At 46.0% G+C, this 26,998-nt stretch overlaps 1 protein-coding gene across 3 annotated transcripts in view; it reads left to right on the top strand.

The window, feature by feature from the left end:
• The first annotated feature begins 1,553 nt into the window (after positions 1 to 1,553).
• The window catches only part of KIT (KIT proto-oncogene, receptor tyrosine kinase), an 81,568-nt gene continuing 56,123 nt past the window's right edge, over positions 1,554 to 26,998 (top strand). The window contains exon 1 of one of the 3 annotated variants that reach the window (XM_065878074.1): positions 1,554 to 1,716. In XM_065878074.1, coding sequence (XP_065734146.1) covers positions 1,650 to 1,716 — 67 coding nt within the window. In that variant the 5' untranslated portion in view covers positions 1,554 to 1,649. The remainder of the gene's footprint in view (positions 1,717 to 26,998) is intronic. The other 2 variants (XM_065878077.1, XM_065878075.1) reach the window with 2 other exon arrangements.

Raw genomic sequence — 26,998 nt, 5'->3', positions numbered from 1 at the left:
GGCTTCTCTTATTGCAGAGCAGGGGCTCTAGGCGCGCGTGCTTCAGTAGTTGTGGTTAGTGGGCTCTAGAGCGCAGGCTCAGTAGTTGTGGCGCATGGGCTTAGTTGCTCCGCAGCATGTGGGATTTTCCCTCCAAGTGATTAGCTTTAAAAGTCACTTTTCTTAAACCAATTTAGGTCCTATCAACATCGAACAGGTGAGCTTTCAATATTAAATAAAGGGGGTGGCAGAGAATTGGTTAACTATAAATTTTGGCTGCTACTTTAGAGAAGAGTCTAGGTGTATCTAAATTATTCCATAGCTTTTTCTTACGGGCACTTCCCATTTCTTTTCCATTCTGAAGCTTTCTGGAGAGGTGTTTACTGATTTATTAGAATGCACAGGGAAAGCTCATCATACCTGGGGTCAGTCTTATAATGACTGGGTCTCCCCTCTTTTAGCTGTGTGATCTCGGGCTACTTTTAGAATTGAAATAATATACATATCTGTTCCGCGACCTCACAGAGCTGTTACTGTGAGCATGAAATAGCATTCAGCCTAAGGAGGAACTATAAAACCCTATACAGATACTGTTGTTTCCTTGGGTAAAGCACTTCCTAGGCCGTGAAACTTGGCTTAAGAGGATCATTTTACTATTGTTTTGCCTTGGTACAGGCTAGGGCAGCTAAGAACACAAGAATCCCCGCCCCTGTAACTGTCGTCTGATAGAGAGGCAGAGAAACCCTACAGAAAAAAAAAAAAAAAAAAAAAGGCGCCCAGAGGGCTTCCAGAACAACGACTTTGGCGCAAATGGATTTAAAAACTCGGGTTCCCAGAGTAAACTTCTCAAGGCCCCTTCCCACCCCAAAGCCCCAGTCTCCAGAAAAGTCTCAGCAGGGGCTTGTTGGACAGAGGCCACACCGACCAATAGAAACCAACTGTGATCTTACAGGTTGAGGAGCAGGTGGAGAAACAGAGCATTAATAATTACCCACGCCTGGGCTCAGCTTTTTACCGCGGCGCCTGGCGCCACGCTTGATCCCCCTCGAATAACAGGAATAGAGAAGAATGTCGGGGCCCAATCCCATCGCCCCCCCCCACCCCCCCGTTCCTGTCCCCCGCACCACCTTCCACCACTAGCGGCGTCCAGCCTCTTCCCTTGGGAGCGTGCTCGAGGGGCGGAGGCGGACCTTTATTGTCTGGGGAGCACCTGCCAGGTGGCGGGCCGGTCCCCTGATGTGCGCGTGGTGCCCAGCTTCACAAAGCGCGTGGGCAGCGCCACTCTCGTCCGGGAACCGCCTCTGGCAGCCCTACTATATCACAGGAGAGAAGAGGTGGAGAGATGAAGGGGCTCTGGGGTCAGGAGCGGGCGGCGAGGGCTGGTGTGCCCGCTCCCTACCCGCGGGCTCGGTCCCCCGGGATCAGCTAGTCGAAGGAGCAGGGGTCAGACGCCGCAGCCAGGGAGCAAGACCCTGGAGTGGGGGAGGGAGGGAGGGGAGGCGAGGAGGGGCGCGGAGAAGGGGCGTGGCCGGCACGCAGTGGGAGGGCGCTGGGAGGAGGGGCCGCTGCTCGGCGCTCGCAGCTCTGGGGGCCCGGCTTTGCCGCGCTCAGTGCACTTGGGCGAGAGCAGGAACGTGGAACGGAGCTCCGCTCCCAGCGCAGCCACCGCGATGAGAGGCGCTCGCGGCGCCTGGGATTTCCTCTTCGTCCTGGTGCTCCTGCTCCGCGTCCAGACAGGTGGGAGGGCGCTGCGGGCACCCGGACCGCGTCCCCCGGCTCACCCTGTGCCCGCCTAGGGCCCGAACACGTTGGGGTGTGTCGGGAGAGGTGGTTGCCGGCCCTCTGGTGCCGGGGCATTTCAGCCTCCGGGAAGATTCGGGGCGGCCCTGGGACTCTCCTGCGTCCTGCCCTGCTCACCTGCGCAGGGAGCCCCCCTGTCGCTGGTGGTGGGCGCGCTGAGCGGGGGGTCTTCCGGGAATGGGGGCGGCGAGGGGGGCTTAGGCTGAGCGAGGTGAGGCTGAGGGCAGCGGGTTGCGTGCGAGTTTGGGGATGCTTTTGTGCGGAGGGTGAGCGGGCGCAGAGGTGGGCGGCGAGGTGGTTCGCATGCAGCGCGTTAATCTCCGCCGGGCGAGGCGCGACCGCTGCTTCCTTTTGTTAAAAGTTGTGCGTGTGTGACCGGCGCACCGGAGGACCGGCCCGCAGGTTCTCAGCCGCGCGGAGGGCGAAGTTGGACGAGAGCCTTTTCTTTGCTCTGCGGCGGCAGCTTTCCAAACCGCGGCGCTCTTTGTGCCCCAGAGCAGGGGACGGACCCGCTGCCTCTTCTGCTCCAGGCGCCATCCTGGACCCGAGTCGAAGACTGCGTTGTCCTCGGGTCCTCCGGTTATGCCTTTTGCACGGGGAGCGTGCCGCGTGCGGCTCTGTGTCCGCGAACCTGGAGGTGCGGCTCCGGAGACAACTTGGGTAGGGCGTGTGGAAAGCAGCCGCTAGGTTGCAGACTTTTTGCTTTTGTAGATTCTGTGCCCGAGGCTCGCCCCTTTCTGCCGGGTGCCGTTTCTTTCCTGCAACGCGCGTCGGAGCGGCTGAGGGCTGCGTTTGCTGCCTGCTCCCGGGGGAGGCGGGGACGGTGCGCCGGGACCCTGTGGTTCCTGACCCCAGCCGCCACCCACGCACGGCCGGAGTACCCGGCCAGGCTGGCAGGGCTCTGCAAGCCCCTCTACACGGTGTCTGCGACCTGTAATCGCAGGTCCCTGTTTTCTTTGGGAATTTTGAGATTCGCAACACCCCCTCCCATATGATATCTCTACTGAAGGGCTGCCTGAGGTGAGGGGTGGGAGATGGAGTGGAACTTTCTGCAAATCTTACTTACATCTTAAAGCTGTTATGAAAATCGGTTATATCTGCGCGGGAACTTGGGTCTTCAGGTGGAGGAGGATTTGCAGGTTCCTGGAAGCCCTCAGATTCCTGCCGCTTCTCTTTTTCTGGGCGTCGCTGGTGCGCAAGCGAGTGCAGGTCACCCGACTAACCCCTGAAGCCCTGCTTTTTCCCAGGTCATTTTTTTTTTTTTTTTTAACCTTTAAGGCTAACTTGATGATGTAAGGATAGAAAGTGAGTCTGAACTGGAATTCAAGGGCTCCAAAGGAAGCATCGCTGTGACTATTGTGGGACTCTATATCTACTGCTGATCAGTTTTCCCATAAAGTCTTAAGATGCAGCCTTCCCCTTCCCGGTCTTATAAGGCATTGTGAGGGCTTTCCTGTGGGGGAAGAGAGGTAGGAGGGATCATGAATGAGTGTCTGGATTCCCGTGGCGGATTTGACTGCCTAAGCTTCAAATTAGACGTTTGGTCCTTTCCATCTTTGTACCATGACATTTTAATTTCAGTGAAGGGGTGTGCAGTGGACCCGTCGGGCACACAAGAAAGGTAGACTACACATACTATTTCCCAGTTTTTAAATTAAATGAATCCATTGCTCCCTTATTCCTCATAATTAGCCGGCTCCATCAAACAGATTTTTTGGCAAAGGAGATTTTAAGGTCTGGCTCCTGGGGGGCAGTGTGGTGTAGTGACAAAGCCTTGTGCTGCCTTTCTGGGTCTCCTTTTCTCAGCTTCTATTGGCTGTGTGCCGTTGTGCCAGTCCCTTAAATTTGTGGGAGCCCGGGGTCCTCAACAGGGCAGCAAGGGGTCTGCACCATGAAGGATCCTTTGGGTCCCAAATTCTCCTCTTCCAGTGTTATGAGCGTAGACTCTACACTTCTTCTGAACTCTTTCCCTGAATCCTTCCTGCCTCCTTGAAATTCCACTGCCTCCTGGTCACAGCGACCGCTTGGTGGTGTCCTGCTGGTCTGCCTCTGGTTAAAGCAGGGAGATGTGTGTTTCTCCAGTCCAAACATGCTCCCCTACAGTTTCCCTCTGAGGCCTAGGAGGTGCCAACTCTGCAGGACCCTCCTTCATCACCAGGCCCGCCCCGCCCCAGTGTTTACAACTCCTGTGCCCAGCAGGATAAACCTGCAGTGAATAGTGAATCCTACCCTCCCCTCGTTCCTGCAGGTGTGAGGCTAGAGTCATCCCCAGCAGCTGGACACATAACATTCTGAATTACTGTCCTGCTGGAAATAACATGATGGTCTTATAAAAGGGAACCCAGATAATTCATTTATCCACTTTCTGGTGTTTCCCACCCACCCACACATTTTTTTCTTCAGACTTTATAAACCATTCATGCCGTGCTATTGCAACACGTTTTCTAGGGTGCCTCCAATTTCACGTTAGTGCCAGACCCAGTGCTGGGGCCTTTGCCTGCAATTGCCAGTCCTCTCAGCAAGCCCTGGAGGTAGTCTTGTTACCATCCCTACCATTAAAGCTGGAGAAACTGGCTGAGGATAAGCCAGTTCCCAGAATAATCAGGGGTGAAGCCTGAGGTTGGCCCCATATGCCCAGCTGTATTTCCAGTCACATGATTTCTCAGAATCAGTTGTAAAGTGAGATTTATTTGAAACTATTCTATATCATATGCCAGGCATTGTTGGAGGTTCTGGGAACATAGGATGGCCAAGATCATTACTTTCCCATTGTTGGTGAAAAAGACCTAGGTTTCCTGTCATACGATGTCTGAGTTAGTGTTCTCAATTTGAGGGAAGTATTCATTGAAGGGGGAGTCATTCAGTGATAGCTTCCCTGAGGCGTATGTAGGCATTTGACGCTTCGTATGAGGGCTTTAGGTGTTAGCTGTCCTATTCCAGGTAGAGTCCCTCCAAAATGAAGATGCACTATTTCTAACATGATGGTGCAAGTTAGTTGAAATGTTTTTCCATCCCCATTGCCAAAAACTAAAAGTGGTCTTAGCATTATATACTTGTGGGGTACTTGTGAGAGAGAAAAGCCCCAGTGATGGGTGACATCGTTGGCTGTTTACCCTGGACGAGCACCGTGAGATATAATGGCAGCTCAGCACTCCAAGCCTTTCTTTTTCCAAAACAAATGCTCATCAGAAATGTGCCAAGTTATTTTGTGGGCTTCCCTTGGAGCACGTTTCTGTACAGATGTTGTTGTGATGGATTTTGCTGCTGTTGTTGACGGCCCTTAGAAGTTGCCCTGAGGATTTTGACTCATTTCCTCAAGTCTCCCCCGGCTGATTAAGGAAGGACACCAGGAAATGAGCCGTGGTGTCCTGAGCGGGAATTCTTGAAGCTGGACTGCAGTGCAGGGACCCCTTCAAAGGCAGCGGTCAAGGCTGCAGCGGCATTTTCTCCAGAATGAATTTAGTTTAAACAGCTGATAGGCTAGGGAAGTGCTTAATGTTGCTTCATTCACATACGGGAACTTTTTTAAAAAGGGGACTGAAGGACGTTTGAAGAAATCCTAAGCATGCAAAATTTCACCTGCAGTCTCTGTAACTTGAATAGATATTTTCGTGGCTGCAAATCCAGAGTGAAGAGGGCCTGCAAGGGAGTCACCAGAGGAAAAAGTTTGAATCTAGGCCGAATCCAGTGTAAATCTTTGTTGAAAGCAGAGAGGACTTATGAGGAAGCCTAGCCTGGCAGCTCTTAGTCTCTTGACATTTTGGACCCGAGACAGCCCATCTTTTGACTTCAGACTCTTAATTGCAAACTCATAGCCCTTGCATGGATGTGTTTCGTTTGGCCCACATGATGCTTTTTTAGAAAACATTGGGGCAGTATTTAAAATATGGAGAATTTATATCAAGATCTAGGTTTCTTTATTCTCTCGAAGAATTGAAAACTCCCCGTCTTTAGATGGGACCTCTGCTCTTTCCATTGCTCTAGACAGTACCACTCTATACTGCCAGTTGGGCTTTTAGGCATTTAGTCTTGGGTCCCGGTGAGCACAGGTGGGACCATGCAGGTACCTAGTGGAAGGAGCACAGGGCTAAGGAATGAAAACAGCCTTGTATTAGTCTGCTGGCTCCATGACCGACAGCTTTGTGACCTCGGAACAAATTGCTTGCTTACCCTTGCTGAGCTTCACTCTTTCATCCTAGTTTTAGCTGTGTGACTTTGGGAAAATTACTTAACCTCTCTGTGCCAGTAAATGTGTGGCTTCATATAAAGTTTTTAGAATGGTACTGCCTGGCACGCTCATGGTATAAGCTCAACACATGTCAAGCTCTGTACATATTTATTATCTGTAAATTAGGAATTATTGCTGTCCCTAAAATGGGAATAATGCCTTCTCTAATATGAGTACTCTAAAGATTAGAAACTGATTCTTGTAAAGATACTTGGCACAGGGTCTGGGATGGCATAGGCAACTAACAAATGAAGAAATTCCATGAGTATGTAGAATCTGACTATTTCTCTTTATAATCCTTGCACGCAGATACCAATAGGTACTAACTTGACAGCTTTTAAAATGAAATAAACTTTAATTTTTGTCTTGAGTTTTACATAGCTTTTGACAAAACAGTTGGGAATCACTAGTGTTAAAGAGTGAACAGATCTTTGACGATTTTTTCCACCGGAGGGGAGAAAAACCCAGAAGATTTTTTTTTTTAACATCTTTATTGGAGTATAATTGCTTTACAATGTTGTGTTAGTTTCTGCTGTATAACAAAGTGAACCAGCTATATGTATACATATATCCGCCGGAAGATTTCTCTAGTGAAAACATTCATACCTTCTAATTTTTCCATTCATCTTATGCTTTAGCCTTAATGCTTACATTTTGGTTATGAAATGCGTTGGTTAGGTATTTTCCGCTGCATACCTTTCTGACAGGTTTTTAAGGCTTTTGCAAACTTTAAAATTTAAGCTAAATTGTTATTCAGGGCATGAGGCATCAGAGTTAAGAGTTTGGGCTCTGAATTTGACAAGTTTGTCCAGCTTGGCCTCTTGCCAGCTCTGTGACCTGGGACGAGACCCTTCACCTCTGCTTAAGCTTCAATTCCTCATCTGTAAAATGGGGATAATGGCATAGGCCTACTGAAAGGAGTAAATTAGATCATGCAGGAAACACACTTTGCATAGCGTCCCTTACAGGGAAGGCACGGGGACTCCACCATCAGGCTGATTTTATGTTTCTTTTTCAGCGTTTGTCTCTTAGGAAAGAAATTTGGAAATGGTTTTAAACCAGATTATATAGAGGGGTTTCTTTTAGTATTAAGATGAAGCTTATCCATTCAATGTCTAGTTTTTTAAAAGGTTCACAGTTAGTGTTAATGCATACTTCTCTCCCTGGTTCTTTGTTTAACCTTATTCACCGGCTGCTTTCCACCAAAGGGAATATAGCTTTCTGGATAAAAGTTTAGGAGGGGAAAGTTCTGTCAATGGCCCATTTTCTCAATGAATAAGTAAGTGTAACTTACAGGGGGTCCATGAACCCTATTGCCTTGTAAAGTGGCATTGAAAGCACCTTGAGAAGGGAGGAGCTTTTCCGTGACTATATGAGGCCCTTCCCTAGCTGTGAGGGACCAAGCTGAGCTTGTCCATTGCCCTGGGCTGGACACACAGCAGTGCTCGGGCAGTACTGGTTTAACTTCTCTCCTGTTCTCCAGCACTTGTACAGAGCTTTGAACTAGTGAATGCTGAGCCAACATTTCAGATTCAGTTTAACAAAGGATGATCAATCCCTATGCCTTGGTCCTTGTAGGGACTATACGTGTGGGCTCTGGGGGTGGGGTAGGAATAGAGTAAGAGCAGAGCCAACAATTCAAAGAGAGAATTGGTGTCGTAAGAAGTGCAAAGTGCCCAGGCCATATTTCACAGGAGAGGAGTTTACATCTTGGTGGGCATGTGATAGAGATCAGGGATCAGTCCACGTGGGAGATAATATTTGACATTAATTTCTAAACTTTAAAAGGGGGTAGAGTGTCTGTAGTTGAGGCTTGTGTTGGAAAAAGCTCCTGAAACAGGGAGCAAGAGATTAAGATCTTATTTGAAGATTTTCAGATCTTTCAGTTGGTGTTAGGACTGGGGGTAGAGAATTGGAGGCTAAGAGGCTGGAAAGGTGGACTCTGATTAGCCTCAAGGAGCATTGGAGGGGGAGGGTATATTCAGTGTTGAGTTTGGTCCAGATTCTGAAAAGAACTTTGAAGTCAAGGCTACGGTAGACTTGACCCAGTAGTGGCCCTCCCAGCTTTGCTAGCTGGTCCAGGGCTGTTCGCTGTACTATTCTGTCCTGTTAAGCGCACTCCCCAACCTGCTCCAAAAACTTGGACATCCCCTTGCTGTGGGCAGCCAAAACTAAGGGAGGGGTGTGTGTGTGTGTGTGTGTGTGTGTGTGTGTGTGTGTGTGTGTGTGTGTGTGTTTAAATTTTAGTAAAATGCACATAACATTAAATTTACCATCTTAACCATTTTTTTGGTGTACAGTTCAGTGGTGTTAATTACATTCACATTGTTGTGTAACCCATATCCAGAACACTTATATCTTGCAAAACCAAAACCCTCTCTACCCGTGAAACACTGAGCCCCTGACAACCATTATTCTACTTTCTGTCTGTATGAGTTTGACACTCTAGGGACCTCATTCCGTATTTGTCTTCGTGACTGCCTTATTTCATTTAGCATACTTGTCCTCAAGGTTTATCTGTGTTACAGCGCATGTCAGAATTTCCTTCCTTTTTAAGGAAGGCAGTGTATGTATATGTATGTGTATATGTATGTACCGACCACATTTTTTTCTCCGTTCGTCCATCGATGAACACTTGTGTTGCTTGCCCCTTTTGGCTATTGTGACGAATGCTGTTATGAACATGGGTGTACAAATATCTAATGGAGAGTTTCTGAGGGGCCTCTGTTAGGATGGTTAGGCCCACGGGTGAGAGCTATGTGTTGGTGGGGAGCTGGGCAGAGGGACCATCGGTCACACTCTTTTTTTTTTTTTTTTTTTTTTTGCGGTACGCGGGCCTCTCACTGTTGTGGCCTCTCCCGTTGCAGAGCACAGGCTCCGGACATGCAGCCTCAGCGGCCGTGGCTCACGGGCCCAGCCGCTCCGCGGCATGTGGGATCTTCCCGGACCGGGGCACGAACCCGTGTCCCCTGCATCAGCAGGTGGACTCTCAACCACTGCACCACCAGGGAAGCCCGATCATACTCTTTAGATGGTTAGGTGGTCTCTGGATGAAGGAGTGAGTGCTTGCGTGTTGGGGTGCATGCTCTGGAAAGAAGGGGGAACACTTAAGAGACATGAGGAAGATAAAGGTGGCAGACTTAGTTACTTTGCTTGGCAAATTTACGGGCATCTTGGATGTGCCAGGCACTACGAGATTGTGGGGAAGGGGGACAGGAACTATTGTGGGTGTGGTAACGGAGATCTGGGGGTGCTATGGAGTTCACAGAAATAAAGCCAAGAAGAGGAGCCCGTTTGAAAGAGGCCATATGATGCTGGACTCCGCTATGTTTGTTTATTGATTATTTACAGGCTGCATTTACTTGACAATTTCACGGACACGTTGATAGATATAAACGAAAATCTTCTTAGGGTCATGTCCATGTTAAAAACTAAAGCCCAAAGGTCACAGACCATGGCTCTATAATATTACAGTAGGATTTGGGGATTCTAAAGAATTGTGTGTTGTGTACCTGTCGTGTAATGAAAAGTAAATTTTCATGAAAAGAAGTCGATGGCAGGAAGATAATTCTTCATTTAGTCTCTGCATGAGACTATTTTAAAAGTATGTTTATTGGTTTTCTCAGAGAACAAAATGGATGTTTTAGGCACAGAAGAGGACGTAGAGTTGATTAAAGCTTTGGGAAATAGGCCCTTTGAAGGCAACTTAAAGAACTGGATTTATGAAGCCTGGAGAAGATAACGTAAAGGAAGGTTTAGTGAATGACAGTCTTCAAATATTTGTAGTATGTGAGTGAAGAATGGGACAAAATGAGAATAGTTGAAATTGCCCCAGAAAGAAATTGAGGTTTTTTTTTTTTTTTTTTTAGGGAAAATTCTTTGATTGGAAGGGTTGGAAAAGACTTTATTGTGTTGCCAGAGTTATAGGGCTTTGGCCATAGGTATGAGAAAAGCCAGAAGTAATTGTCATTCTGAAATGGTTAGGTCCTGCCCACCTCAGTTGGCTTGATGACCCCTTAAGGGCCCAGCTGAAATCTTTCTAAATAAAATAACCAGCTGTTTTTCTCTCTTCACTGCCTCGGCTGTGGGCTGGACTGTTTCTTATAAATTCTGGGTAGACTCTAACACGATCCTCACAGTTTTTGGTTATATTGAAAATAGCCAATAAAGAACTCACACCTAAAAAGGGGTTATTGATCGATCTATTGGAGTTGGGGACAGTGGATCTAACCACAGAATGAATTGTGCAGTGCACGATAGCTTAAGCTGAGTGCCAAAATAAGTGCCCAAAACAAGGAAGTTCGAGGTCTGGAGAAATCTATAATCGACCATAATTAGCCCTAACCTAAGAATGACTGTGCTCTGTGATCACCCGACTGACTGTGGATTCTGAGACACAGCCAGCCATGCTGCATGTAGGCTGACAGATCTGTAAGGGTGAAGAAGTCCTTTTCCCTTGATTACTCAGGGATGGACTGTTCAGTCTGGGGTTTACCCAGCACCCTCACTTCCCTTCCCACCTGTCCCTTCCCTTTGGTCATTTCGTGGTCATGGCTCAGTGGCACGTTAGATCAGCCAGTGGTCCAGCAGGGGAAGGTGGTAGAAATGAAATTTCAGTTGGGCAGTCTCTGGTTGATTACATCATTTCACTTGTCCTGTCAACATGCATGATGATTTCTGAGATGTGATCCCTGCCTTCAAGGAGCCTGGGATCTGTGGAAACATAAGTGCTCGGTGTAGATGCTAACATAGTTAAGATTTGTAATAAGATTTAAATACTTGTGCTGGTCCAGAAGCCAGGACACATATTCATTTGCATTGGGTTGGAGGAATGAGCATCATTTTTTGAGTAGAATGGCTGATTCCAAGGAAGATCTGGGACCTGAGTTAAATCTTGAGGAATGGGGCAGGAATTGGTCAAGGTGTGAACAGCAGAAGTAGAGGTTTACGGTCAGCCGAAAGACTCCCATAGAAAAAAATCTGTGTGGAGACTAGCAGAAGATGAGATAGGATAATTTTTAGGGCACCTGGATTTTTCTTCAGTAACTGCAGTGTCTCCTGCGGTACCATATGTGATGAGATTTTTGTATGTGTAATCTGGTCAAGTAGGTGCTTACTCAGAGAAATAACTTAAAAAACGGAAGAGTATAGGTCTCACTTTTTTTTTAAAAAAGGTCTCACTTTTGCATGATATTACATATATGGTATACACAATGCAAATCCAGAGTAGATCCACGGATGTGTACTTTGACTTGCTTTTAAGTCCAGGGCTAATTACCCTCCCCTACCTCCTTCTCGCCCCCCACCCCAGCCAAGATCACAGATTTTGTAGGCTCAACATCTGATAGTAGCAAGAGATGATCTTTGAGTCTCTGCTTCTTAACAGAGTTTAAATATTTATTAAAATGATAAGTCAGGAATGTAACAGTCTGCATAAATTCACTTGTTCAACCAACCAACCAACCAACCTGGCAACAAATGAAACCCCCAAGCCTGATAAGAGTCCTGAGTGGCTTAGGCCATCTTGGGATTCTGCTGTAGGTTCCCTAGGCCTGCATTTAGAAGGTAATTAAAAGGTAATGAGGGGTGCTGGTCACTGCCCTTCCCAAAGCAGTGAGCCTTGGGGAGGAGGTGGCTGTTTGTGGCGGGCAGAAATCTATCACTTAAGGAAAGAGTGTGAGTGATGGTACTTTCCAGGGAATGCCTTGTTCTTGACCTAATGGATTAAAAAATGATAGGGAAAATGAAAAAAGGAGAAATCCTTACTTTTTTCCTTGTGTCTCTTAAGTTCTTCAGTGAGGCAAAACATCCCACTTCATTTGGGTTTATCCCAGGTGACTCACGTTATTTCAAAGGGTGTTATAAAATTCTTGAAAACAATCAGGGCTGCCAGTAATTTAAATATGATGGCCTATGCAGACTCGTTAGCAGAGGAATTGCTTTGCAGGGTTAGAACAAAGGTGGCGTTGTCACAAAGAACTTTGGAAATTATTTGGTGTCTCTTTTTATTGGAAGGAAGTATTTATAGAAAGGGATCTAATGTAGATGTGACTTCTGAGGAAAACATTTACTAGCGATTTTGTGTGGCATTTGGCTGTTATTCTACTTGGCTAGTGCATGCTTAAAAAAAAACAAAACTACGGGCTTCCCTGGTGGCGCAGTGGTTGAGAGTCCGCCTGCCGATGCAGGGGACACGGGTTCGTGCCCCGGTCCGGAAAAATCCCACATGCCGCGGAGCGGCTGCGCGTGAGCCATGGCCGCTGAGCCTGCGTGTCCGGAGCCTGTGCTCCGCAACGGGAGAGGCCACAGCAGTGAGAGGCCCGCGTACCTCTAAAAAAAAAAAAAACAACAAAAAAAACTATTGTTTAAAAAATTGAAAGTTATACTACTTGGAAAGACTATGGGTCCGTTATAAAGTGATAAGTTTTTAAGTTTATAAATGTTAAAATGCATTTCCATCCTAATTTTCACAATGTAGATTTCTTTTTTAACGGCTGATGGAAGATTTGCATTTCAAGGAATGGTCTGGTAAAACTGCACGGACTGGTCTTTTGACTTTTCGTCATTGTTAAGTCAAACCAGGATTCTTACTTCAAAAATATGTCATTAGAATCACCACTTGAAAACAGTTAATTGGGATGTTTAAAGGTTTTTCTCCTTATTTTAGTATAGTCAGTATATTTACTACAGGGAAATAGTAGACAAATTTCTAGCTCAAGCAAAATGTATCACTTTCATGAAAAAGAATCCCCCATTCCAGCTTTTTAAAATAAACTAGCATATGTAGAAGGGTTTATGAATTTTTTAGGAGATCTGAATGTGTAGCCTAATTTCCATTCCAGTCTTTTCAAGGGATAGTATTTTAAATGATCACCTTCGTTTCAGAATGACTGCCTTCCAAGAAGGAGCTGGCCAGGATGCCGAAAGAGCTCAGGTAGTGAGCGGCATGCCATCAGGTGAGGACAAATCCAAGGCAGGTGCAGATGGCTTCTCTCCATTTGGAAAACTTGGAACAGCAACTCTGGGCATAAAGCTGTAGTGCTTAAGATTTACAGTTTCATTCTGTTAGTCCCTTCAGTATCTTTTAAACGGACCCTACACGTACCAGGAATTTATAGATTTGTTCACAAATAATTATTGACGCAGTAGCGGGGCGAGTGGTATAGTTGTAAACATACCAGGCAAAAATCCTTGTCCTCTTGGGGCTTATGTTCTAGTGAATTCTTTTTCTTTCATGAGTCCAGGTCCACAAAGAGCCCAGAAGGAAGAAAAAGTCTAGAGTCTCTCAGAGAAAGCGCCTTCATTTAGATTTATTTCAGTTTCTTATTATGGTCAATTAAGGAAGGAAGCAGAGAAAAGCAAGGTTTCTCAGAGGGTTGGGGGACGGGGTTCACAGGGAAGGAGGGACCAGAGGAGGCAAAAATGAAGTTAGGTAGGGGTGGTTTGGGGAAGGGCGTGGGTCGGGGCCGACTCAGGAGGAGCTTTGTGAGATGTTTGTCAGTTGAGTCCTGTCCGCCCCGTCAGTGCCCTTGGAAGAGCTGAGCATCACACGCCAGTCGTCCAGCTTGTCACGGCTCCAGTCTTTGTAACTTCAGCCTCTCCAGCAGGTATGAGGATGTACTGATGAAGGATGTACCGAAGGGGGTGGCAGAAATGTCTGCAACGCCGGGGGAGCACAGATAGGTGTCTTCACTTTCAGGACTTTGTGGAGCCTTGAATGTGCCAAAGTGCATCGTCCATCTGTGGCTTTAGAACCATTTTTCCCAGAATGGACCAGAATGCTTTTTCACAGCTGAGAGAGGATGCTTCAGGGGTCCAGGCTGAATGCTCTCCAGTACGTCTCCAAGCACTGGAGGCTCTGCACCTCCTTTTTTTTTTTTTTGCGGTACGCGGGCCTCTCACTGTTGTGGCCTCTCCCGTTGCGGAGCACAGGCTCCGGACCCGCAGGCTCAGCCGCGGCATGTGGGATCTTCCCGGACCGGGGCACGAACCCGCGTCCCCTGCATCGGCAGGCGGACTCTCAACCACTGCGCCACCAGGGAAGCCACTGCACCTCCTTTTTAAATTCTTTCATCTGTTTCTTGTCGCAATCTGACCACCTTCAGTTTTTAATAATACCTGTATTTAACTAATGGTACTTTTGAGTCTGACAGAGCGCCATTTAGCCACCGTCTGTTATACTGGGCATGGTGTGTCAACTCCCGTGTTGCTGCAGCCAGCCTGGGTGAGGTGACAGGGTGACTTCATCTGACTTTGCATTTTCGCCTTAGGGTGGCCTTTCAGAGTTCCATGAAGTGATAAGCCCTCCAGCTTCAAATCGGGGACTCCCCCAGATGAGAATTGCCACTGTTGGTGCCCAGAACTGGAAAGTTCCTTCTCTGGCAAGTCTTAGGCCTGGAGTAGGACTTGTGCTGCCTTTAGTATTGATCCTCAGGAAGGAATCCAAGATAAAGACTGTCCAGGGACAGAAAGTGGTACCCTCTTCAGTTATGCACAGGAAGGCATCCACTGACCACAGCTGTGATTGAAGGCATTAAGGTAGATACTCAGGTGCTTGGTACCATGTCAGTTAACAATTTCGATGAAATCAACCTTTAGGTATACAAGTGTGGATGCTTAATTATGAAATCAGTTGCCTTAAAGCACTTGGTTTAGATTTGACGAAAGACTATAGTGTTTCTAAGCCAGAGAATTCTTTTTATCTGGTGTCATCATCATTGGTTAGCACCTATTGTTTTGGGTGAGAATTTCAGGGCCTAAATTTAAATAGACCCTGTTTAAGTTTGCTATCAGTTGACTAGAAAAGGATTTAAAGAAAAAGGGGGTTGTCCTGTGACTTCTAGGCTGGGTTATTTGAAAACCTATTAGCAGCCATTTTATTTCAAGATGGAGGAATTGAATCTCACGTTAACTTTAAAAAATATGTAACTTTAAAATACATAGAAATGTAATTATATATATGTTTATCATGGGACCACCTCACACACGGAGAATAGTGAACGAACCCTCATATACCTGTCATCCAGCTTCAGCATTTGGATCAACACGTCTTTCTGCTTCACCTCTACCCACTTCATCCTCCCATTTTTTTTTTGGCCGCTCCACACGGCTTGTGGGATCTTAGTTCCCCGACCAGGGAACAAACCCGGGTCCACAGCAGTGAAGTCCCATGTCTTAACCACTGGACCTCCAGGGAATTCCCTCCACCCTCCCATTATTTTGAAACAAGCGTCATAGAATTGCATCTGTGAACATTTTCAGTATGTAGCTCTAAAATAGAAAAGTTCCCTTCCCTAAACATAACGATAATGCCAATGTCACAGCCTTCCAAAGCAATAAAATTCCACAGTGTCATTGAGTAGCTAGGATTCACATTTCCCTTATTGAAAATAAATATAAAGACATACGAATATATAAATATTTGATAGACTCTAAGCAAGAGCCATATATAGGCAGTTTGTTGATAGGGCCTTTTAAGTCATTTCTTATCTATAGGTTCTATTCTCCAGTGTTTGTTGAAGAAAACTGAGGATTAGTCCTGTGCAGTTATCCGCAGTCTGAATGCTGCTGGCTGCATTCCTGTGGTGCTGTTGAACATGTTCTCTGTTCCCTGAATTTCCTGTAAATTGGTCATTTAGAGGTATGATCATACTCAGGTTTGATTTCTTTTTTAGTAAGACGACTTAATAGATGGTGTGTTCCTCTATTATTCTCTTTCCATTTTTTGGATATACCGTTGGGTACTTAAAAAGATTTGTGCTTTCTGTTCTGACGGTTGCCTTTATACTTATACCTTTATATGATACCCTTGGTTCGCTCTTCCTGGGGCTCTATTTTCTATTGGTTTCCTTCTGTGAGTAACAATTTAAATTAGCTAGTAGCCTGTTCTTTCCTCTCCCTTTTCTCCCCTTCTTGGGATTTGAAGTAATAGCCTTTTACTATAAGGCAGTCAGCAAGCATATTCTACTTTGCAGATACTCTCCCTCCCCTAATTTTTCTGATAACTGCACCAAAACTACTTTATCAGAATATACAGCAATCACATACTCTGCTGTCTCCTTTGTTACCACCATTTAATCTTTTTTTTTTTTTTTTTTTTTGCTGTACGCGGGCCTCTCACTATCGTGGCCTCTCCCGTTGTGGAGCGCAGGCTCAGCGGCCATGGCTCACGGGCCCAGCCGCTCCGCAGCATGTGGGATCCTCCCGGACCGGGGCACGAACCCGTGTCCCCTGCATCGTCAGGCGGACTCTCAACCACTGCGCCACCAGGGAAGCCCCCACCATTTAATCTTAGTTCCACAAGTAAATGTATGTTTAATGCTTGCCACTAGTTCTTATGTTCTGTCTTTCCTGACATTTTGGTTTTCTGAAGCTCATCCTCTAACAGATACCTCAGGAAGCATTCATGGAAGTGTTTCCTGAATTATGTTCACAACAGCTTGTCTGTAGCCTTCGCTTTTATACTTAAAAGTCAGGTTGTCTGATATAAATCCTTGGCTCATCTTTTCTTTGCTCAAGGATCTTTAATATTTTACTATATTGTCTTTTGCCATAAAGTGTTGTCAAAGTCTGCTGGCAATCTGATTTTCTTTCCCTCGTATTTAACTTGGTATGTTTGCCTAGATACCCGAAGGCCTGTTTTTTGCCTTTATTCTTTGAAGTCCAGTAATTCTGTAGTGTTAGATGCTCTGGGTTGATTTTTTCAGGGACATACTGTGCTACTTTAGTAAGTACAGTATCCTCCCATATCTGCAAGGGGTTGGTTCCAGGACCTCCACGGCTACCAAAATCCTGGATGCTCAAGTTCCTTATATAAAATGGCACAGTACAGCTGGCTCTCTGTATTGTGGTTGTGGAACCTGCGGACACAGAGAGCTGACTGTAATTTCAAACTTTCTTGTAGTGTAGCTTTTGCTGTTTGTTCTATTCTTCTTCTTGGCTTTTGGAACTCGCATTGTGTGTATGTTAGATCTTCTTTGCCTGTCTTTTTATATTGATCATTTTCTCTCGAATCCTTTTAATGTCTTCATAATTCGTTTCAATTAAAAAATTTTTCTCCTTTCCATCTTCTCCTTCTTTTGAGACATTATTCATTTTATTTGCTCTTGTGTTTTTTTTATTTACCCTTTATTTCTGAAATGAGTTTTTTCTTTCATTTCTAATTCTTATTTCTTTATCTCCATTTTCAAATCTTCCTTTTCTCCAGTTCATTTCTTTTTTTCCTTTTTTTTTTTTTAATTGAAGTATAGTTGATTTACAAGGTTGTGTTAGTTTCTGGTGTACAGCAAAGTGATTCAATTACATATATATATTCAATCAGCTCATTTCTGAGTTTTAAAAATTCTGATTTAGGCTGTTCTTTATAGCTTCTTTTCATTTAATTTCTTTTAGCTCATTTTTGAAATATTAGGTTATAGTTTTCATTTTTTTTGTGCCTTTCTGGCATGATTTTATTTTCTATACTAGGGATGTCATTCTATTCCTTATTTTTTCTTTAAATAACGTATTTGGAATTCAACTGCTATTCTTTTCTGTTGTTCGCTATGAGTTTTCGTATACTCTTATTAGAGCCATTATAGCTTTTCTAGCTTCACAGTTCTAGAGTACCCACTTAATATTGTTTTCACAAAGTGGTGAAAAAAATGGTCTTTGCTTTTCTACACCTAAGATCTTACTTTTTTTTAGTCTCTGTTCTCAGCCCCTACTTATCTGAACCTTTCCTTTCCTTTGCCTATTTAACTCATCTTAGATTCATCCTTAGCAGTTTCTCCTTAGTGTGGGGCTTTGACCTAGTTTGTTAGTTCATAGGGATCAGATCTCTCCTACCCCAGAACATTCCAGCCCATTAGAAATACATGGGTCACAATCCCCTCTGTACTTCCTAGGGAAGTTGGAACCTGCAGAGTCCTCTGCCAACTTCTGTGCGTGTCCCCAGATGGCCCTCTGAGCATTGTAGTGTGTACCTAACGGCAGTTCTTGAAGCTGTTGGTAGTTTGTCCCCACCTCCTTCATACATAGGAGGGGGATATACCTTATCACCTGGTTTTGTGGGTAGGGGATACCTTATCACCTGGTTTTCTTGTAGATGCTATCCATAGGGTTTTTGGTTCTGCTCTATTTGTTTTTATGGTTAGGGTGAGTTGGGGATATTCAATAATTATGCTTCCACCACCATCTTGCCAGAATCTATATGGACATTTTAACATAAAATTTGTAGACCTTTGGGTCTACCAAGTCAGGATGAAAGTAGCAAAGTCTTGAAACATTAAATCAGTAGTACCTGCCTTTAAAAATAATTTTCTTCCAAAATATAAGAAAGTAGAGAGAAAACTTAATGGTTTTAACTATCTGAAAACTGGCCACTTTATGGGCTACCTAAGCCATATTCTAAGCTCACTGTTTTGTTTTGGTTTTGAATTTTATTAATTTTTTTATACAGCAGGTTCTTATTAGTTACCTATTTTATACATATTATCGTATATATGTCAATCCCACTCTCCCAATTCATCCCACTCTAAGCTTATTGTTTATGACAAAATGTAATAGTTGAAATCCTCTGAGTACCAGGAAGCCCATATCTGAGGAAAAGGTGTAAAGAGTGACACACTTTTGCCATTATTTGTTTGGTTTGATATTCCTTGAGTTCTGAAGGAGATAATGCTATTTTATAGTTTTAAAAGGGTTCAACCACATTTACACTTTTAATAACCATCTAGTAAAGATAAAATCATTACTTAATTAGGTGCATTTTTCTCTTTCAGCCTTTTTTTCCCCCAGTGAAGAATTTGCATATCTCTAATTATAGTCATTTGAAAAAAAAATGCTGCCAGGACTTGACATAATATTAATTTAGATTTCCAAAAATACTAAATTTCCTTCCTCCAACTTGAGTTTCCTCCAGTTGGCCATTGATTTAAGTTACATACTAAAAGGTGACAATTTTAGAATTGGCCCTTTTTTCCTCCTGTATTTAGGGATAGCCATTATTCTAAAGCCATAGAAGGAAGAAGTAAAACTTTCTCAATGGGTATATTGGAAACTTTTTTTTTTATTCTGGAAAATAGAGTAAGATCATTTTCAGACATTCCCTCTGGTTTTCTACAGAGATTGAGAAGAAATCATTTCAAAATGGGGCTGGTCATTAAGAATTCTTTGCAAACGGGTAGCAGGCTTCATGTATTGCTTGAAGTGAATGTCACCCAAGAAAAATTAAGGGAAAAGTCAACACTCATTAAGCAAATTGACCAGCCAAGTGTTTTGATGAATGTCGCAACAAATTTGAATAAACGAATTTTGTCCATTAGTGTGCTTTTAGACCAATGTGATTGTTCTGGTCTAATTATTTTTTATTTTGTGTATTCAAATGTAGAATGGCTGCAGAATTTACGATTGCAGCAATTATCTGATCACCAATTTAGAAAATTGGTGAATAGTATCTGACTACTCACCAAGAAATGCCTGGCATTTGATACGGCTGGTGCAGGACCACATACAGTCCAAGGAGAAGCCTGTGCTCTTTTCTCTGGTTCTCACCCACTGCAGATGAGAGCCCAGAGGCCGTCACTGGGTTAGCATGGGCTGTGGACATGGGCTCAGGGCCCTCGGATGTCATGCACCAGATTGAGGTCTGATGTGCTACAGAAGTTGTATTTGCCACCCAGTGTCACTATTCCAGAGTCCTGTAGCTGTGACTGGTGAATTCTGCAACATTTCCCACTTCTCAAGCTTGGGGATTCGAGAAATCTGTGCCCGAGTGGCTGCCAAAGCTTGTCAGGGGGACCCAGTGTGAGGCCGATTTCTAGGTGTAAAAGCCAGGCAGATTTGCTCACTCAAGAAAATCTGTTTTGCAGGTTTGCTTTGAATTCCAAGATACAGATTCTGGTAAAAAAAAATTTTTTTTTGCTGCATTAATGCCACGGGTTTCTCCTGATAGCTGCCTGCCTTGTGGGGGAGGGGATAACTGGTCCTCTACGTGTGGTCCTGGACCACCCGAATGCAAACTCTCCCTTCCCCTCCAGACCAGGGGGCGGGCCCAGCGGTCCCTTTTACCAAGCTGTCCAGGTGATCCTGGTACAGACCAAAGTTTGAGAACCTCCAGTCTTCAATGCAAAAATGATTGGGTTGTGTCACAGCGTTGGGCAGTGATCGTTAAAAAAAATATTAAAGTTCGTGTGACTTCTTGAATGTCAGGCGAGGGTGCAATTCTCAGTTCTCTTTCTGTGGCACTAAAAAGATAGATAGGAGTTTCAGTTGGTCCAGACAGGAAAGCAGACAATTGCAGTACTGTGGGACAGTGCCCTGCAGAGGCTGCAAGGGGCCTTCAGAAAACACGCGTGTACCAGGGGGAGGTGTGATGGGAAGGCCCCTCTTGGTGATATTTTAAAGGAATAGATGTGATCGTGTCCCTCTCTGACCAAAACCTTTCAGAGACTTCCCAGTGTTCCTGGAATAAAGTCTGTCCTTGTAGATCCCATCCCACGCCTCCAGTGTCTCCTCTTGATCTCCATTTTGCAGATTACCTGCCTCATCCTTCGCTGTCCGTGCTTTCTTCACTCCTTAAGGATGTCCTTGTTCCTCGGAGCTGCAGGAGCCCCTCTGCCCACTGCCAGGGGCACTGTGTTTCTCCCTGGTCTCTTAGTGCACCTCAGACCCCAGCTCGCATGTTTCCTTTGCAGTCCTTTCTGAGCCCCCCAGGGTAGGTCAGGTCAGCGCCCCTTATGTACAGTGCACTTCTCCACACTCTGCACATTGTAATTATATAATTGTATAATTATTGGTTTACAGCTCACCCGTGGAGCTAAATATAAATTCATATAAATTCCACGAGAGACCCTGCCTTGTTTCCCCGCTGCCCAAGGGCCCAGCCCATGGCAAGCATTCGAGAGACATTTTTAGTTGAGTGAATGAATGCGGGTGGGAGGCGGGGGGAGGGGCAGTCCCGTTTTTATCCCTAGGACATGCGGGCTGGTGAATGTATGCAATTTTGATGGAGGCGTCACCTAATGAATTCTATTTACGAGAGCATATTTGTCACCATCATCTAATCCTCCTGCTAGAAAAGTGAGTCCCCGTGCACAGTGGCAGAAGAATCTTATGATTTGGTTCTAATTTGGGGTCTGGCCTGTGGACCACCCAGGAGAAGTTCTTGAGTATTATGCTTCCAGGGATATGGGAAAGGAGGGAAATCCTCTGACCTTGGAGATGTTCATGATACCCAGGCCGGAAGCCAGCAGCCCGAGTGGTAAAGGTGGCACCTGCGAAGTTTCCAGGGAAATGACTGTTGTCCCCAGTCCCCTCAGGGCTTCCTGGAAGAGCTGCCCGCTCTGCTCCTAGAAGATGATTTTGGGGCAGCTTCTTTCTCCCCACCCACTTTCAGATCTATTTGGTGGAAGAACAGAGATGCGCTCCTTTGCCTCATTTTGGTCAATTTGTCCTGACCTGGGTAAAGCCAGGGGTTTTCATTCCTATTCTAGAAGGTGACAGCATGGGAGTTACTCCCAGAGGCAACAGCTTCAAGGTGGGGGGCATTTTACCTCCAGACAGAAACTAAGTAAGCCTTACATTGATAATTCATGGAAGGGCTGGCAATGGCACACATGGGTGTAATTTATTAAAATACACGTACTGAGAGCAAGGGCCCAAATTCTTTTTAAAGATGGAGATTTAAGATCTAGAGTGGCTTGCGGGAACCTTGCTTTTGATAGAGAAACTGATAATCTGCTATTTGCCAATTAATTGTTTTTGTTTTACATTTGGGGCTCAGCATACTCTCTTCCTTTTTTTTTTTTTTTAATGTACTTGGCCACGTTGGGTCTTCGTTGCTGCACGCTGGCTTTCTCTAGTTGTGGCGAGCGGAGGCTGCTCTTCGTTGCGGTGCGCTGGTTTCTCATTGCGGTGGCTTCTCTTGTTGTGGAGCACGGGCTCTAGGCGCGCGGGCTTCAGTAGTTGTGGCTCATGGGCTCAGTAGTGTGGCTCGTGGGCTCCAGAGCACAGGCTCAGTAGTTGTGGTGCATGGGCTTAGTTGCTCCGTGGCATGTGGGATCTTCCCGGAGCGGGGCTTGAACCCGTGTCTCCTGCATCGACAGGCAGATTCTTAACCACTGTGCCACCAGGGAAGCTCCTCAGCATACTCTCTTATACCCAGTGTAAACTCCTGTTAGATTTAGTGAAACATAATAAACACAGTAAGTTTTGGAACAAACATCATAAACACTATTTCTCACTTGCAACCATTTATTGGACATAAGGTAGGTATAGGATTTGGAGATAATGTATGAATCCTGGTGTATCTCACCCCCAATTTATAGATGTCAAAACTCTGAGGCTTGGGCTTCCCTGGTGGCGCAGTGGTTGAGAGTCCGCCTGCCGATGCAGGGGACACGGGCTCGTGCCCCGGTCCGGGAAGATCCCACATGCCGCGGAGCGGCTGGGCCCGTGAGCCATGGCCGCTGAGCCTGCGCGTCCGGAGCCTGTGCTCCGCGACGGGAGAGGCCACAACAGTGAGAGGCCCGCGTACCACAAAAGAAAAAGGGGACGTCCTGCTCCCTCAAACATCGGGTTGTATTTTTCTTAGGGTGACTGAGTAGGAAATATAATAAGTATCCCTATGTAAGCCTTTGCTGCTGGGGATGTATGCATGTCTAGAAGAAGTTTTGCAATATCATAAGCTGAGAAGGATCCTCCTTTCATTGTCGAACGGGTGATACATGCATCTCCACACTTACTGTTCACTTCATAAGATGTAAGAGCCAGGAATCAAGTTCCATGTTTAAGCCCTTATTTAATCCTGTGTTCAAACAGTAGTTTAAAAACAAAGCAGGTGATTAGTTATATTATTTATATCATAAGAGAATCACTGCTATTCATTATTGCCATAAATAGTTGAGTACTTTTTATGTTCAGCCAGTTTTGTTTTTTTTAAAAATAAAGGATTTCTTTATTTTGACCCTATTATGGCCTATTTGATTACAGATCCTAGAATCTTAGGGCTTTTGATGGCCTCTTTTTAGTTTTTCAGCAGAGGAAACAGACGCCTCGAACCTAAGGGACTTGCCCCCAATTTAGAATCCAGAATTTCTCTGTCCCCACCATTACATTTTTCCTTCACTAACTGCTTCAGAGCAAAAATACAGAGTTACACATTTTATGTAAAACGTACAAATACTAAATAGCAGACACCAAACAGTAATTTTGCTCGTGCCTCCAACCTGAGAAAAGCTTTGACGGATGTCGTACCTTTAGGAGGCATTTATTGGAAGCCTGAATCCTTTCTGCTGAGTCCTCTTAGTAAGTTTCCTCAGAAGAATGCAGAACATCTAACATCTCCTTGATCTTGGGTATGCTTTTCAAACAGCAAAAGCAGCCTGAGGGCAGCTTCTCTTGCCCCCAGATGGCATGCTTGTGAATGGAGAATTGATGGAAAAGAAGGAGTTGAGGGTTCAAGTACAAGGAAGCTCCCGGTTGGGCATCGCTGAGGGATCTGCGTGGGGACGTGCTTTAATAGCAGAGAACGAGGCCTGCGTGATTGGCTCAGGGATCACAGTAACAGCCAGAAAATACACATGTTACAGGAAAGGTGTGATCAACACAGGTGATTTATTAGTGCTGGGTTTGTCCATGTGGTTAAGGCAGAAAATAGAGGAGCTGACTCGGCCCCCAGGAGGAAACCGCTCTCAGGAGCGGAGGCCGGAAGGGCCCAAACCACGGGTGAACCCACCCTGGCTGAAAGCCTGCAGAAAGGTGAGCCAGTGTGGGGTGGGAGTTGGGGTGATGTGGCCCAACCCTGCCTCTCCAAAGAAGGGCACCCCTGTTTGCACTGGGGCATCCCTTTCTAGCACCAGGGAGCCTGGTGAATCACACTTGCTCAGATGTCCATGAGAATGTGGGACCCACATGTGGTAGCACAGCTCCTTTGTGCCACAGATGTTTTTCTGAAAAGAGCATGTTCAAAGAAAGAGGGGCGGGCTTCCCTGGTGGCGCAGTGGTTGAGAGTCCGCCTGCCGATGCAGGGGACACGGGTTCGTGCCCCGGTCCGGGGAGATCCCACATTGCTGCAGAGCGGCCGGGCCTGTGAGCCATGGCTGCTGAGAGCCTATGCTCCACAATGGGAGAGGCCCACGTACCACAAAAAAAAACAGACGGGCTTAAAAATAGTGTTTTTACCCCGCCTCAGTCACCTCATGGCCACATTCATCAGCCCTTGAGGTCAGGCAGTAGCTGCCTAGGCCTCTCCAGCCAGTCTGTGTTGTGGTCTTCTCTGCTAGTCAGTCCTCTGTGTCCCTAAATCCCATTCCTTCCTTCCTTCCTTTGCTGTTCTCCCTGGCTGCCTGCCCCCTTGGATACTCATCCCTGCCCAGCTTTTCATGCGAGACCTCTGGCAGCTTGTGTGTCTTCCATTTCCCCATCAGCCATTGCCTTCCTGCTCACTGACTCAAGGAGTCCTCCTTCCTCCTCCTCCCTCCCTTCCTCCCTCTCCTCGACATGCAGTCAAGGCTCCTCTTCTCCCACACCCCAGGCCTTCAGTACTGTCAGAGATTCTGGCAGGACTGGGTTCTGGTGTGCAGCCAGGGTTGCAAATGAGTGATATAACTTCCGTGACTCTCCATCCCTCCTCCCTACTGCCAGTGACCAATCCTTTGTGCTGAAGACTTTAGGGCTGGTTCTCTGTCCATTTCTGTTCCCCCGCCTGCTGCCATGTCCTCCAAGATTCTAGCATCCTTCTAGAAGTCCCTCCACACCCTCTAGCCTGGAATTTCCTGGTTCTGTCTTACCAGTCGAGTCATCACCATCTCTACCCTACTGTAGCCACCTTGGGCCTTGTCATTTCCCTCTTGGCCCCTCTGTTCTTTGCACTGTCCACTCGCTCCCTGGATGATTTTATGGGCACCTCGGGATACCACCCGCTGTGTGCTGGTGAATATGTCTGTGGCCCTGACCTCCCCTGCCGCGCCCGCGCCCATCAATTTGCAGAAGCTTCCAGCTGCCACCTGCGGACCTAGTCTCCTAGCTGTCCGTGTCTCTGATCCTGTTCTGTCAGTACTATCCTTCACTGCTCCCAGAGGGGTCCCCCCAAGACACACACCAATAGCTCCCCACCTGGGCAGGCTCACCTCCTTACCATGACAAAGACCCTACTGGGTCTCTGGCCTCACACCTTGATGCTGCAGGGATTTTGAGTGACACCTGACTTCTAAGCATGCGTCTTGCTAGTTCTGTGACATTTGCTCCTGTGGTTCCCCCACTCGATAGACCATCTGCGCCTGCAGTCTGGCCAGGTCGCACACATTGTTTAATCTGAGCTCTAGGACTCCTTTCTGACCCCTCTTTTTTTTTTAAATTTATTTATTTTTGGCTGCATTGGGTCTTCGTTGCTGCACATAGGCTTTCTCTAATTGAGGTGAGCGGGGACTACTCTTTGTTGCGGTGCGCGGGCTGCTCATTGTGGTGGTTTCTCTTGTTGCAGAGCACGGGCTCTAGGCACGTGGGCTTCAGTAGTTGTGGCACAAGGGCTAAGTAGTTGTGGCTCATGGGCTCTAGAGCGCAAGCTCAGTAGTTCTGGCACACGGGCTTAGTTGCTCCGTGGCATGTGGGATCTTCCCGGACCAGGGCTCCAACCCATGTCCCTTGCATTGGCGGGGGGATTCTTAACCACTGCACCACCAGGGAAGGCCCTTGACCCCTCTTCTTGCCCACACGCTCCATTGCCCTTTTTTTGTTTGTTTGTTTGCGGTACGCGGGCCTCTCACCGCTGTGGCCTCTCCCGTTGCGGAGCACAGGCTCCGGATGCACAGGCCCAGCGGCCATGGCTCACGGGCCCAGCCGCTCTGCGGCATGTGGGATCCTCCCGGACCGGGGCACGAACCCGTGTCCCCTGCGTCAGCAGGCGGACTCTCAACCACTGCGCCACCAGGGAAGCCTCCCGTTGCCCTTATTGTCTGCACTTGCTTCGTTGTATGGTCACTATGTGTGTGAGTTCAGCTTCCCCACTGGGCTGTCATGCCCTGCTCTGTATTGCTGGTCCTCCCAGGACACAGGTCCCACCCAGGCCAAACGGTAGGAGCTCAATTACCATTGCATCCATGAAGACACATTTCTGAAGTGCTGGCTTTGTTACTGAGCCCTCTCTCTTTGCCACTAATGACTAATGCTCCAGGTTTTCTTTCTCTGTCCTTTGGTTCCCTTCTGTCAATTAGTTCATAATCTTTACACCAACATTGAAATGTGCTCAGGGAGCTGCTTTTTTAAAAAAAGACTGTGCTGCGGGGTGTCTTTGTTATTGATATTTTGTGATTTTAAACTGACTTTCAAATGGCTGATCATTTTATAATGTTCTATTACCATTGCTCGAAACCCTAAGCTGTCTCAAATATGGAAACAGATTTTGTATAATCACTAAATATCCTGGACCTAATGTAGTACCAAGACGTGGCATGCAGAGAGAAATTTTATTTTTAAAAGCTAAATACAAATTTGCATTGTACCAAGGAATTGGTTTTTTCAGGCCCCGAACTTAGAGGTGTTACAGTGAGAGACTTAAAGGATGGTGAGGAGACTGTGTCAATTACCTATTGTTTATCTCATGTCTAAACCTGAGTAGATTTTAGCTGTGAGTTCTTCTCAGTTGAGTACTTTAAACCTCTATGTTATAAGATTAAAGATATATCTGAACTTTTCTGTTACCCAGAAAATCCTTTGGGCAGTGTTCAATTGTGAATTGGAATTCAAGTGATCCATTTAGGACTGTTCTCAAACTTGTCCGTGGAGGTGCATTTAAAGGTTGGAGGTGGTCGGGATTTGGGTGGTGTGTTTGTGAGTATGAAGTCGTGAGGCAGTTCAATTTCTTTGAAAGCTCATGTTTTCCCCCTGAAAAAAATGCATTTGATTTTTTTCTTTCTATTTTATGCTATGTATTATAATTTAAAAGGATGTTTACTGTTATTTGTCACTGAGTGAAATTGACCTTCAAGAAGACTGTTAGCGAGCTTCCCTGGT

The sequence above is a fragment of the Phocoena phocoena genome, chromosome 5 (assembly GCF_963924675.1).
Source record: "Phocoena phocoena chromosome 5, mPhoPho1.1, whole genome shotgun sequence".
Classification (NCBI taxonomy): Eukaryota; Metazoa; Chordata; class Mammalia; order Artiodactyla; family Phocoenidae; genus Phocoena; species Phocoena phocoena.
This window is presented reverse-complemented; position numbering and strand designations above follow the sequence as displayed.